Source organism: Gavia stellata, chromosome 6 (genome assembly GCF_030936135.1).
Source record: "Gavia stellata isolate bGavSte3 chromosome 6, bGavSte3.hap2, whole genome shotgun sequence".
Classification (NCBI taxonomy): Eukaryota; Metazoa; Chordata; class Aves; order Gaviiformes; family Gaviidae; genus Gavia; species Gavia stellata.
Window position 1 is genome coordinate 20,242,119 of NC_082599.1, and position 14,905 is coordinate 20,257,023.

Genomic DNA, 14,905 nt, shown 5'->3' on the forward strand with positions numbered 1-14,905 from the left:
GGCCAAATCCTTTATTGCATAAAGAAATTGTGTATTTTGAAGGCCTGGAGGATGAATCACTATGTCATATTGAGCATATAATTTTTTTTTTGCATGGTGATGAGTCAATTTGGTATCTCCTGCTTGTTCACCTATCACACAGCAATAGAGTTATCTGTCATGGAATCATAAGGAAACCTTGACCCATGTTAGGGTTCAGGAAGACCATGGAGCTATACTGAGCATCCTGAGATCTACGGTATTGATACAGGTTAGGCTTCCCACTGTAACCACTGACTTTGCAGCTAATCCAGAGAACTTTAAAGACTTTGCATAGTAAGATTCTTGAAATGAGCTGCACTTGCTCCTCCATATCCCTTCATTCTAGGAAATCATGTAGCTAAATGTTCAGTAATTGTCAATTGTAAATGGATTATTAGGAGCTATTAGGAAAAAATAAGAGAATACATCACAAACTCTTCAATATTGTATGGAGGTCTAGTCTCATCTCTAAAATACAGTATAACTAAAAGAGACACAAGTAAGGAACAATACAATGACCAAAGGTATGGGTGGGAGGCCACACAAGAGGTTATTAAGTATACCCTGCATGTAAGTATACTTAGGGAAGAGTATACTGAGTGAAGATAGGATGGAGACCCATAAGAACACAAGCCTTATGGTGGAGTTAAGCAGGCAATGAATGTCCATTGTCTCTTCTACTGCAAAAACTAGGAGATATTAAATGAAAGCAGCAGATGAAAAGTTCAGAATAAATGAAAGGAGATGCCGTTTCGGACAACCGTAAGAGCTATTGAATAGATAGGCAGATAGCAAGTCCCTGAACTGCAAACTGCTGAACATGACCAAAGTACTTTGGAAATGTATAAATGTATTTGTGCCACATTCTTAATCTTTTCTATATTGACCATTGCTGGAGATAGGCAACTTGGTTGGACAGACTCTTTGCTTGAGCCTGGACATCCATTCTTATGCTTTCTTCTTCTACTTTGATGCAATGGCATATGCTGTCTTCAGGCTTTGAATTATATGGGGATTTTTTTGCTTATTTTCAGTCTTCTGAAGGAAAACAGGTACTGCCAATGAGTTGTTGGGGAGGAGACTCTTGTATAAACCAGCAAGAGAGCTATGAATATAATAAATGTATTAATGCACTTTTCTATCTTAACTAAGTTGGCACATTAGCCAGTAAATGTGTACTGCCTCTGCACAGTCTCAATTTTGACACTCTGTGTTGATAATGAGCTGGATTTATGGAGAAATTAATCATGTAGTAGAAGAGGTCCAGATTCATGCAAAGAAGCTATGGGTGAAATAATACGTCACCACTCAAAACCTGTATTTACTAAGAGAATACTTTTTTATTTGTTTATTTTTCCCTAAGGCCAAGTTTGATGTCAAAAATAACAGAATAAAAGTTCCTCTCGGATCTGAAAAGAACACCTGTTTTGCTCTCAGAGCCTTGGAATCTTCTCAGGACCCAGAGTTAATCAGCAACAGAGATTTACTGGAGGAAGAGTTTGTTTCAATTTCTACTATGCAAGGGAGTACACAGTTTGAGGAGGTGATGTTCTGTCATTGCTGTAGTTCAGCAGTGGGTAATCAGAAACTATTTGAAATGTGTTAATTCTATAAATTACACAGCAGTTGTTCTCTGCTAACATAAAGATAAAACAAGTGTAAGTTAACCTCAGTGCTCCTGCTGCTCAGGGATCAAGGGCAACAGGAGGGAAGCATGGAAGTGCTGGTACCGCTGCTGCCACCAATCTGTGCTGCCTCTGCACCTGCTTGGGGAAAAACAGAATAACCATTTCCGCAGCAAGGTGTTTACCAGAAGCAGCCCTCAGAAACAGGTCTCAATCAAACACTGGTCTATAAAGCCTGGAATTATCCACTAAGAATCCCCTTAGCCACAATGGTTCCAGCACACGCAGAACAAGCAAAGGCAGAGAAGTGTGCAAGGGTCAAAGCATTAGACTCTCTCATACCAAAAGCTCTACTGCAGCTTGAAATCACATTGACAGCACCACCAGTTTCGGTCTGCTGCTTTGCTGGTTCATGTTCATTAGAAAGTTAGAAATCATGTCTGACCTTTCATCAACACAGTCCAGTTTTGTATTTCATGATATGCAGATGTGCTATATATTAAACATTGTGTTCTTCAATGCCAAATCCAAAATTCTTTTTTATGAAAATGAATGGCAGAGGGGAGTGTGCGTGCATGCACGTGTGGTGTGTCAGTTCCAGATGTCTTGGAACAGACCCTGCAGTAAGCAGCAAGCTGAGCAGGGCGCTACCTAAGTTCAGCACAGTCAGTATGAAATTGGGTAGTTCCAGTGAACCAGAAGAACCAAGACTACGGTGCCTTCATACTAGCTTCTCTCAGAAGCACAGACATCGCAGTAAGGATGACTTAGAGGTGTCTCTTTCAAATCAGGACCTCCAGTTCGCATCACTGTCCTGGGATAATCATCTACATACCCTGTCTTTCAAGAAGCTGAGCACGTCTCATTTGGTTTTCATTCTGCACAGCTGCTGGCCCCAATTCCTACTTTTGTGTAATTGCCCAGTGGTTACAGCTATGGAGGAATGAACCTCATTTCCGTTCCCGTCTTTGCTTAAGAGAGCCTTTCACCTCGCAGGAGAGCACCTAACCAGCTGGGTGTTATTCTAGGTAGCGTACGGTTTCTACATTTTAGAGTAGACACTCAGTAAACTTTAAAAAACTTCTGGCAGTGAGCACTGGAGACCCAGACTCTCTTTTCCCAAAGGAAAAACCTAATTGTTACCCCAACATTAGGCTGAAGAGGTTGCTCAACTTTTCAGTTTCTATAGCCTATTAATCTTGCATTCTTTTCTACATGATAGCAGAGCTTCAAGAAGAGAGGTGAAGAGTGCTTAGTGCCTGGAATATATCCTGGCAATTAGGTAGCTGCAGACTGTTTTGCTCATGCTTAGGAAGGCATCAAACCTGATTGCTTCTATGTCCTGAGTGACTGATCTGCCCATGTGTAAAAGGAAATACGAGGCCCTTCCCCATCTGCCCCTTAAAAGAAGCTAGGGGATCACTTCACTCAGGCATGGCCCAAGCCAAATGGTGCATGCTGGGCATGTCCTGGGAATATTTACCCAGCTGAGCCCTGAAGAAACTTTCAAATATTTTGTTTTCTGATTCAGATCTGGAATGAATGTGAGCTGGGCTGCTCTTGTCAAGGCTGGGGGAATTCTTCACCAGGGCACGGGCACAGCTACAGGTCCCTGGGAAGCATCAAATAAAAAAGTGTGGCATCTCTTGACTTGACAACTGAAATGCAGTTTTCAAAATAACAATTCGGGATTTATGTGTTTATATACTACTTAGATCTCATTTCTGACACCCCAGTGCATTACAATTTTGAAGTGATAGAACTCAGCTAATACAGAGCTAAAAATTGTGAAAGACATAAAAGAACCTCCATCCAACATTTTTGGATCATCAAAGTCTGCATTACAAAAGGCTGTGTAGGATTTTTTTCATTTGTTTAGCTAATCATTTTATGTAAAGATTGAATGTTTCCCAATTTTTATTTTGAAAAATGTACCTTTTGTGTTTTTCTAAAATATTGACTTTCATTACAAACAACAGAAATGGCTTTGTTTTTCAAGACCTTCTCAAACAGAATAAGTCACACTTTAACGTTATTGTTCCAATACAAAATAATGAAATTCTAATGTAGGAAAACTATACAAAGTGATAGCTAGAAGGAAATTAATTCTTATTTTACTTCCATTTACAGCACTTTCAAAGTTGCAGGTTTCTATATCCAGTCATTCCTGTCAGTGACAGCACATCACTTTTCATCAGTCCCCTACCTGCTACATAGCAGTGATAAGAAACACATCCTCACTTCCCATGCAGTTCTGCTAGTATAGCGTATATTTTGTTTCCAGAGTTCTTTTTCATTCTGATATCTACAGTACTGCTGAACATAACGTAAAAAAATTAACACGAGGCCACATAAGTGAATTTACAACAGAAAGAAAAAACGTTCCCCAAAGGGCTACCAGAAAATCATGCTGCATGTCAAAGGAGGAAGGATGGGGAGTGGTGCAATCATGCTCATAAGCAATAACAAATACAAAAGATTTAAACCTCTTCAAACCAAAGCACACTATACAAGTGACTGTGCTTATACAAACATTAAAAACCTAAAAGAACACAGACCCCAAATTTCTTTATCACATTTTTCGTGGGCAGGAAGTAAATGCCTTGTTGTTGGCGTTCTGGTCTTCTGAAATTCAGTTTTGCACAATGTTGTCTGCACTGGCCTAACTTCTGTACAGGACTTTTTCTTACTTTTCCCCAAGTAAACTCACTTGATAGTGGTGATCCCTGAAATACTTCACTACATTCCTGACAGCTTCACCAGAAAGTGTTTGCTAGAGTGTTCTAGCCAGTGTTTTACCTCTCTTAGATGCACCACCATACTTCAGCAGCACTACGTTACCCAAGGCTGCAAGAAATACAAATTTCCTGTCTAAAACTGCTGCCTTCTCAGATTCCATTTTATCTTCAAGTGAAAAATGAAGAATTTAAAGGGAGATTGCAAGCAACAACTTGCTAATCAGCTGTCTTCCCTGTGCCAGGATAAACAGTATGTACTTTCATCCAGAGTATGTTATTATCTGTAATTATTAACTCAGCCAAGTTCCAAGAAATATAAATGGGATGTTTTCTACAGAGGCTAAAAGTATACTGTTATCTTAGTTCTTCTAACTCTCAGTTCTTGTGGTATTTCAAACAAAAAATTGTCCAGTTGTTTTAGGTGATTTGTTATTTCAGCAGGTGTCACCTTTTCTTGCTTCATGGACATATATTCTCATAAATGTGCACCGGAGTTGAAGGAACATAAGAAAAAAAAGAATACACTGTATTTTTGAAATAATTTAAACCTATTTAATAACCATTATAATGTTAACACATACCAAATATTCTTCATCTACCACATTTTAATCTGTAGTTTTACGGTTTAGTCTTAAAATAGTACCAAAAAATTTAACAAATTTTCTAAGCATTGAAGTTGGATACCTAAAATCTGTTTAGTTAAAACGTTCAGACAACATACCAGATACGCATCTTTTTGATAGCTGGACCTGAACCCCTTATGTTTCATAAATATTAGCACTGCAAACATCTTTAAAATAGTTATTTTGGTGAAATTTGTCAAGATGATTAAATATATTTGTACTGATCTGCCTCTGCACTTCCCTGTTTTATCAAAAAGCCTGGCTCAAACATTAGATCTACAATATACTCTTGAGGAGGAAGTAGAAGCCCAGCTATTCCTTGAGGAGAGTCATCAACCAATTTAACTTCATTCCAAGCTCTGTTATACTTGCCACGAACTAAACTACAGCCAATGCCAATTCTGTCTGCTATCACCTAAAAAGGAAAGAAAAAGGAGTTAATCGCATTTAATACATGTAGCTTGTGCAATGAGGCAAGGCCAAGAGATGCTTAAAAAGAAAACAAATATCTGAAAGGCCAAGAGCTTTCTTGAAACAGACTTTGTAGATCTCTAAAGTGTTCCAAACTGCAAATCTTTATTGTTAGTTCTGCTTAGAAAGTGTAGTCTTTTAAATGTTATTTCTACCATATTCTATGCACAACATGAAAAATACTCCTTTTAACTGTTTTCAGACATTGATATATTTGTTTATCAGCCAGTCCTTCATATCTCAAATGAAGTGCAACACCCACAGTACTCAGCAATGTTTTTTTATAGTTGGAAGACTTATTTCTGAGTAACATTTTGAAGAACTGTCTATACAAGCAATGAGGTGTAGGTACATTGCACACATATAGCTAGCATGAAATATTAAGTGTAAAAATGTAAGATTTTTATCAGTGTAAGTTTAGGACTGCTGCTCCACTCCAAAGCACACTCCTTGCTTTTCAGCCCCACGAATGCGGGAAGCAATGAAATGCAAGGCAAGCGTCTGCTAGATGAAACACCTGCCGTTCCTCTGTGCTGCGCTGTCAATGACAGACCTATAATGGTTTCCAGCTACAAAACTGCTTTCTCAGAATGCATCTGCTGTGAAGGAATGAAATCCTGAAAGATTTTTAACTTGTTACAAATGGACAAGGATATCCATTGCTTAGACTGATGTGGCTTTAAGAGAGATGATCCGTGCCTACAAAGGTTTCTTAGGACAGTGGAGAATAAGTGAACACCAGTGCTGCTTCAGCACAATTAATTCCTGCCCTCAGACCTCTACAAAATATGTCAGGAACTTTCTTTCCCCAGGGATACCATAAACTAAGGACTGTGCTCTTTCTCCTGTGCAGTTTCCTAGGTCCTTCCTGCTTAATGTGCTAGGCTCTTGCTTCTCTTTTCCTTTCCATCCAAGAAGGAGGAAAGTCCAGCTACCCAACAGCCAAGGAAAAACAATGGGACAGATAAGCAGGCTGCACCAGTACATCTTCACATGAAGACAGGAGAAATTAATCTTCCCAGTCTATGAAACTAGAACATAAAAGCTGTTAAATACTATCATAGAACACTGGATAGATACCAAATAAAGATTGTCCCAACAAGTTTACATTTGCAGCATGGAAAAAAAAGGAAGCTGCATAATTCAATATTTTACAGTTTACAGAAAATGTAAAATGTTTTGACTCCCAATCAAATATTTTGGCTTTTTGCCGTTTATCAAGTATTCTGCTGATATCACTTAAGACAATTTAATGACAACAAGAATGTTTACAGAAAGAAGCGATGCTGGCTTTCATTCACTGGGAAATCAACTTTGCCAGTGAAAAATGACTTAAGTGTATACAAAAGATTTTGCGTGAATATAAATATTATATTACACTGATGCAAGTATACTTTAGTTTATAGTATCCATTTATCATCAATAATTAATGTACCTTGAAAAGTAAAGCCCTGTGGTAGAATGTCCCTTTTTTGACTTTCCCTATAGGCACAACGTTGCATTTCAGTTCAAATTCTATTTCACTTATGTGAAGTTCCCAGTTGAAGTCATGTAGTTTGTCTCTTTCAGTCGGGCCACCCATCTTGTCTGCAACAAACCTGTTCCAATGTATACTGGGATCAATTACATCTATAATTCTCTTGTATTTATCACAAAAATGTAGCAAAATGAAACGTATACAAGCAATAAGTGAATAACATATAAGACTTTAGTACTTTTGCTATGTTTGCTTTAATTATTTTATTTAGTAACTGGTATTTTAAACATGCTCCCTGTTAAATACAGATAACCATAACTCAGGTCATTCACATTTGTCACAGATCTAAACCGAGGTGCAACAGCTGTCAGCAGAGATTCTGGAGAGGTCTAGTATAGGCACAAAGTCCTCAGAGAAAATCATCAATAACGGTGTCATTACTGAGGTAGTTCAGAAGCTAGTGTTCATCTTTACAGCTAACAGACCGCGTGAGCTACATATTACAATCCCTAGCCCTTCCATCTTTTTGGAATAGTAATAAAGACATGAGACTATATATGACAAAAATGAAGCCATAGGGAATGATCCCAAGATAGGAAAGCAATTATATCCAGAAAGGGTACTTCAACTTCTACATGTGCTTTCTTATATCAAAGCCAATATTTGGGGGGTGAGGGGTGTGTATTTATCCATTAAAAAGAATGGCTCAGTCAAAGAAACAGAAGATCAGAACTCACGATCTGTGCAAACACTGCCAAAAGCATGTCTTTTGGGTGACTGTGCACACACAGGATCAAGCCCTGATTTGTAAGTCCCCACCTCCCCATACACACACCTTCACCTCCCTTATGCGTGGCCCCTGTACATAAAGACCTTTGTTCCTCAAAGTGTTCTCAGCCACAGGCACAAGTGTTATTGAGGGTTTGCACTCTGGACAAGGTGTTGCAGAGCTGGCATGGGAATCACAAGCCACTGCTTCAGACAGGGAGCTAAAATCTGCATCACCTCTTCTGCAGTAACTGAACAGGTTCTGTCCTCACGGTACATGCAAGGCAACCTCAAAGGACGTATTTCTCAAAACCTAGGGCCTGAGGAGGTACTGGTTGCAACAGCATGTGTACAGGGAGTTATCACTGAGCAGGCTAGACATGGTATCTTGAAGTTGGGAATTACTGGATGAGCCTGAAGAAGTGGGGGGCTCCAAGCAGCCACTTGTGCTGCTTATGTCTACAGCCAGCCCTCAGTAAAGAAAGCAGAGCTTATTGAGCCGACATGCACACCATTCCTGCATGCGCACAAAGATGTGCTGTGTTTGTTTAAAAGGAGAGAGCCAGCACTATCGCGTGTTCCCTCATCTACCCCTGCTCCCTCCCCAGTGAGCACAGCAGGAGCTCTGCTCAAGCTGCCAGGCTGCCGAGGGCTGCTGCAGCTGCCTCCTCCTCCCCTTCCTATTCAACACACACTATTCAGGCTGCCGCTTAAAATGGAACATATACATAAAAATTCCCGCAGAAAACATTCTACTTAAATTTCCTGTGATTGTTTCGCTGGGTTGTGTGTCTGCAAGTATTTCATTGGTGTGTTTGAAGAGCAGATTTGAAAGAGCATTTTATGGATTCCACCTTGAGGAAGGCAGCATGATTTATACACAGCTGGATAGTTAAGGATGAATATCTATCCTGTCAAATTTTGCAATCAACAGAAAAGTCATTCCTCATATCACATTAGACAACTTCATTAAAAATGAGACTTAGTAGAAGAAACAAATTTTGTGAGACTCAGTGGGATCTGACGCCAAACTCTACAGATTCAGGAGGTAGCCAGGAAACGGCTAAGATAGTAAAGGTTAAACTAAGGAGAAGATGAAAGCAGACACACTGCTTGGAGATGACAGTGATTGGTGCCCAGGCTGAGTAGTCAGTGTAACTAATGAATCACACATTGATAACAACAGCCTGTACACGCACCACTGCAATATTCTGGCACTATTAAATCATCAGGATGTTAATTACAGTAGCACCTAAAAACTACACTAGAAAAATGTCTTGTCCTTTTGGCTCTATAGGAAAACAAAATACAAGAGAGTTTCTGTCCCAAAGGCTTTCCAAACCAACTAGACAAGAGAGATTGTAAGAGAAAGAACAGACATGATACGTGTAAGTTGCAACAGTCTCAGTATTGGGTTAACGTTTTAGCCTGTGCACTTAGGCTCTGCAGCACATGGGTCTCTCCTGTTCCTTAATGATATAGATGCTATATGCAGCTGATGTGTTCAATGGAAAGGATCAGTACAGATATATAAATGTGAAAAAACCTGAAATTGTCCATATGAATATTTTCAAAATGAGAAATTTGTACCCTTTTGTTGCAAGTGATATTTTATTCAAAAAAATAAACTAATTACAACAAAATTAGAAACAAGAAGCTTAAAAACTAAAATTGTGTCAAAAATCTGGACCAAAGCTGATTTGGATTCCAATTAAGGACGGGAAAAATAACAAATTTAGAAAAGTTGTCCTTGGATGAGAAAACTGTTATTTTAGCAATTCAACTTATTTGCATTATTCATGAAATACAATTCAGTACTCACTGTGCAAGAGCCACAACCTGTTCCCGGGTAGTAGTTAGTGGTAGAATTGTTTTGGAAACATCATTAATGTAATCCAGTAAAATGAAGTCAGGTGGTGGTAGCCAATGTGAATTTTCTAGATTTATTTCATCCTGGACTTTAGATATATTCTTAGTAACTTCTTTCATTTTTTCCTCTTCTTTTTTCCCCTTCCCTTTTCTTACATAAAAAACAATATACACTTATTTAGAATACTGTAATCTCTAAAGTCCAAATTCTAATACAGTAGTTCTCCAACAGGACATTTTAGACAAACTGATTTGGGGGGAAAGGTAGTGGAAATCTTTTCTCTTGATAATGAATACTCCAAAATCTACAAAGCTGTAGAGAATATTTGTTGAACATACCCTCAGGAGATGGTTAGGAACCAAATGACAGTAGGTCCATATTAATGTTCCTGTAAATTCTCATTTTATGTTTGTCTGTGGCTCTGATATGCTTTTCCCATATATGGATTATCGAGGGGAGAAGACACTTACCTACGTACAGCTACATAATAATAACAACAAGTTTTCAGAGAGTATACAGGAAACATTTTTAGACAGTTACAGTTTGGTTGCGTATGGTCATGATTTAAAAACCATGAACTCCCATGAGTTTTTACTCAATAGAGATCTGGACTTCAAATAAAGGAACAAATGGTATCAAGAGCATGGCTGAAATCTTGACAGGACATGACAAGTGGTAGTCTCCGTAGTTGCAAATCCATGTACTTCAAGCATTATACAAACTACAACATGGTTTGTCAGATGAAGATTTTAAGAGATCTGTTTTTGCTGGCTTTTTTCATTGTACACGCTACATTTTTCACTAATGTTCACAATCTGAAAAATTACTGTGATCCTGAACAGACATCATAAGCACCTAGCAGAGGTATAAATGAAATGCTTGTTCTTCTTAGCTAGAATACTGTGCATTTCACAAGTTATGCAGCAACTATAAAATCAGTATCTTACCAGAGGTATCGTTAAGATCTATACAATCAGACAGTTTATGATTTTTCATTTGTGGGAACACATGGAACTTGTGTTTTGTAAGCATTATGTCTTTTTTCAGCATAGGTCCTGAATAATTCTAATGTGAAATATGACAAAATTTCTTTCCTTTGTTTAACAGTTCTGGCTTATTTTTTAAAATCCATAATACTTCTGGCATTCGTGGAAGGAAAAAAAAGAAATAAAGGACCACTAGAGTACATGGCTCCAGGGCACACTATCATTAATTGTATGCTTTTCAAATTATTCTTAAAATTTTTACAATGAACAGCACTCTTAAGACAGAAGGCATTGGACAAAGCAGAAGGGCATATACCATTATCAGTAGTCTAATTCAAGCAATTTGTCTTCAGAATGCTTTGCAAACTTTTCTTTTGCCTATTGAGATTTTTCATATTCACAAAAAGCCCTTTTCATAGATTTCATAAAGCACTTTTTTTTAGAAGGATAACCAATTAAGATTTAATCTTCAAATTATAGAGAATTCACCACCCTCTTAAATAAACTGTTCTGGTTATTAATTACACTTATACTTGAAAAAAAGCAGACAAACAGTTTTCTTTATCTAATATGACTCTATTTAACTATAGCCAGAGGACCTTACAATGCTAGATTAAACAGCTACTTACTTCTCCATTTATACATTCATTATTATGGTTAAGAATACCCTGTTTAAAAAAACCTTGAATTATTCCCACCTCTCTGGTGTCTGACTTAGCAGGTTTTCAAAACAACAATTTCTACAAATGGTATAATTCTTGTTCCTTGACCATTTTCTCTCTTTGTCCCCTGCCCTTCCCTTCTATTCTCCCAGTACTTTCTTTTCGCTATGAAAAGTGCACCGCTAAATTATAGTGCTATAGCAGGAGAATTTGTTCCCTTTTCCTATCTACTCAAATGACTCTTGAATCACTCTTATTCTCCTTCTTTCCAGTTTTCAGGAAGAAAAGAGCTGAGAAGGATGGGTTTGAACAATGTTTTGTTTGTTTTTTTGCTGCTTCTTATTTCTCTGAGTTATGACTATGTTCTGTTCCTTGGTGGAATGGCTGATATAAGGTTGTCTTCCACATCCATCTCTACCCTACTCCTCAGCTCTTCTGTTCACCATGGCTGTCTGATATTTATCTCATAAGGAACTGTGGAGTTGATGTCCTACAGCTCACTGCTATAAAATAACCAGTAACCATTGCAGTAGACTTTTGCTATCTTTTTCTTATCCTCTTTTTTACCCATTTTATTTACCAATGGGAATTATGACATCAGGAAAAAAAAAAAAATCACTCCCCTTTCCCAAAGCTGTCTTGCTACTCGTGAGACACTTGCTGAAAATGCAGAGGAACATTGCAAAGGAGAACTCATGCAGTTAATAGTCTCCAAGCTGTTTCCGATTCCTGCTGCAACTTCAGTACAAAAGTCCAAAGGGCCACCAGAGAGTCAGTGTGAGGAAGAAGGCAGTCAATAAAATATCCTACTACCAAAAGACAGCCATGACACCTATTATCTTTCATTTTTTGCGTAGCTTAATGCCTTGGCTACCTTTAGAAAAGGAGTAAATGAGCATTAGAAAGTATCTCCTTAAATGCTGTACTTGAACATAGCACGCAATAAATGCACGTTTATCAGTCTATGTTAAATATTATCTTTTAGTCCAGTCAATGTGTATATCAGATACGCAACTAATCAAAAATGTTGCTATCTGTCTATGCAAATATATGTCAAACTATCAACTAGGCACTTCCTCTACATCTAATTCAAACAATCCCAGCAGAAAATTACAACTGTCCTTTCTCTTAGCTTTCAACTATGGTTTATATAAAGTAGTATATCTTTTTCAAAACAATGGCTTTAAACCGTGTTCAGTAGTACTTTGCAAAATAATGATGAACAGAAACATATGATCAAAGGAAAAAAATATGTAGGAAAAAGACTAAGCATGTTTGAGACTTGGAGTCAGATACTGACCTTCAAGTAACTCCCATATATCTCACAAATTAATAATAATAATGATGTATGAATTATGGATTCCAAATGAATGACAATGGGGTTATAAATCATACAACTTGATCATGACATTCAAAAGCAATTATTTCATACTTGAAGAAAGACATCTTTGTGTCCCTGCAAGTTTACTATGGGAAATTGAGCCAGGTATTTGTTTTTTCCCAAAGAAAATTTTTTGCTTTCCCAAAGTGTTATGGTTGGTAACAGAGCAGTCATTTACTGTGTAATTGACATAAATTACATTAAAAAGCAACTATCCAAGGGTATCCTCATCTCACACTGTAACAAACAAACATATTCTCTTGTCAGAACAGGTCTCTAAGCTCTGCACAGCTGCTTGAGACTATGCAACATGGTCTATGACTCTAGAGCATCTTCTGAGATGAAGGAATCCCCCACTGGTGCAGAGCAAACATAACTGGGGCTCAATATCTCTCCTCGCCTCCTTCTCCCTTTGACTAAAGTGGCATATGCATGGTGGGTTATGACCAGAGCCTGCTGGGCATCGTGAGGACCTGGTAAATGAGCAGAAGCTAGAATAGGCCTGGTAAGACACTCAAGACGCAGTATCTACTCTTTTGCATCCTGAAACAGGAACCTTCCACAATGCGATTCATATGATCCATTTCAGGTATCTACTACAAAATGATTTAAACTGAATTCCAGAAGTGCTTGCAGTCCAAATAACTAGTCAAATGTAAATGTCTGCCTTGTAAGTCAATAACTTTTGGATAGACTTATCTCAGAATTCAGGTCCTGATTTCAGTCAGAACCTCAACCCTTCACAGTCAGTAGCTATTATTTGTCAACAATTTGCATGTCAGTTCTAAACAAACTGATACACATATAATTCAAAGTATAATACCTTAAGCCTTTTTCTCTCGTGCTGCTTTTGCTCAGTGAAGACCATTGTCCAAATAACTCCTGCTTTTCCTCCATTGGAGACACCATTGAACTATTGAGATCACAAAGCAGGTTCCAATTTTCTCTTGATTTCATCTCTCAAACACACAGAGATACATACATACACAGAAATGTATATGCAGTCTAAGAAATCAACCATTATCTCTATCAATAAAATGCCTGTACAGACAGTAGCATATGATAACTCATGGATGAACTCCAAGCTAAAAATTGCAAACATAGTACCTCAGTTCCTACAACATACACTCCATCTCTCCCTTTTTTTCAAACCCTGCAGCACTTAGCATTTTGTAATGCCCACCACTGACTAGAATTAACAGCCCTCAGGCATGGCCAAGGCCCCCCATACCATAAAATAAGGAAAATTAGGAAGGCAGGACTGGGACCCACAGAAACCAGCAGAATAAATGGTCAGGTCACTAAGTTAGATAACAGAAAAGCGGAGGAGAGTTGTAAGTTACATCATGTTCCTATCAAGGACTAGACACCATCCCATTGATGGCAAAGAGGCTCTATTTGGACTGGTTTTACAATCCTGAACATTCCCCTGGAATTAGGCATGTACACCTGCCTTCTCTGAAAGGCACCGTTGTGGTTGTGACTGTGCTGCTGTTTTACATAGTTACCGTTTCAGCTGGGAGACCATGGTTCAGTTTTCTTCCACGGGAACAAACTAAGGGTTAAGCATTTAAGATTAAAAGTCATCAAGACAAGGACTAGAACTTTGGTCTCGACTCTCAGAGATAAATGCCCTAACAGCTGAAGTAGGAAGCTCTGTTCATTATGCCTCTTCATTAGTGAACAGCTACAATGAACCAGAATGAGACTGCTAAATCCCAAGTATCATGTGATCAGCTATCTGCAGGTGGGAGGGGCAGGCTCAGATCCTCTTTCTGTAACAGAAGGAAAGTAATTTCCCACAACAAGGTTAGAGATTCTGACCTATTTGGTGTGAGCAGACATGCCCACCAGATCAGTTCCCCAGAAAGGACTGCAGGACTGTACCTAGTGTATGGTGTGGATCAGAGGGAGCCCTGCAAGAGCAAGGCATTTTTAGGTTTGTTGCTGTCAAAACTGGGACAGTTCTGAGCACACTCTTCTCAGCTTTTAGTCATCTATGGAATTTCACTGGAAGAAATTCAATCTAGTAATAAGGATGCATGTAGGCAGTGTAGGAACTTTTCATGGGTCTAAGTTCTAAATTGAGAAAGAACTTCTACCCTAATTTCCCCATGTCTTGGTTGTCAAATTGTAAAATAACAGCATTTCACTGCCTCCTAGGGATACTGAAAGGAAAAACAGCCAAATAAATGCGAGATGTTCAAATACAGCATGAGGAGGGAGGACAAATAATTACTAAGATAGACGAAGGAAGATTACTGCAATTACAAGGTGAAAGAC

At 38.4% G+C, this 14,905-nt stretch overlaps 1 protein-coding gene across 3 annotated transcripts in view; it reads right to left on the reverse strand.

The window, feature by feature from the left end:
• Window positions 1–3,848: 3,848 nt before the first annotated feature.
• The window catches only part of ARMC3 (armadillo repeat containing 3), a 50,734-nt gene continuing 39,677 nt past the window's right edge, over window positions 3,849–14,905 (reverse strand). Inside the window, exons 15-18 of one of the 3 annotated variants that reach the window (XM_059818894.1) lie at window positions 9,546–9,743; window positions 6,914–7,076; window positions 5,288–5,422; window positions 3,849–3,962 (exon numbers count right to left, since the gene is read on the reverse strand). In XM_059818894.1, the coding sequence (XP_059674877.1) occupies window positions 3,849–3,962; window positions 5,288–5,422; window positions 6,914–7,076; window positions 9,546–9,743 (610 nt within the window). Of the gene's footprint in view, window positions 3,963–5,212; window positions 5,423–6,913; window positions 7,077–9,545; window positions 9,744–13,445; window positions 13,536–14,905 lie in introns of those variants that run through there. The other 2 variants (XM_009818935.2, XM_009818936.2) reach the window with 2 other exon arrangements.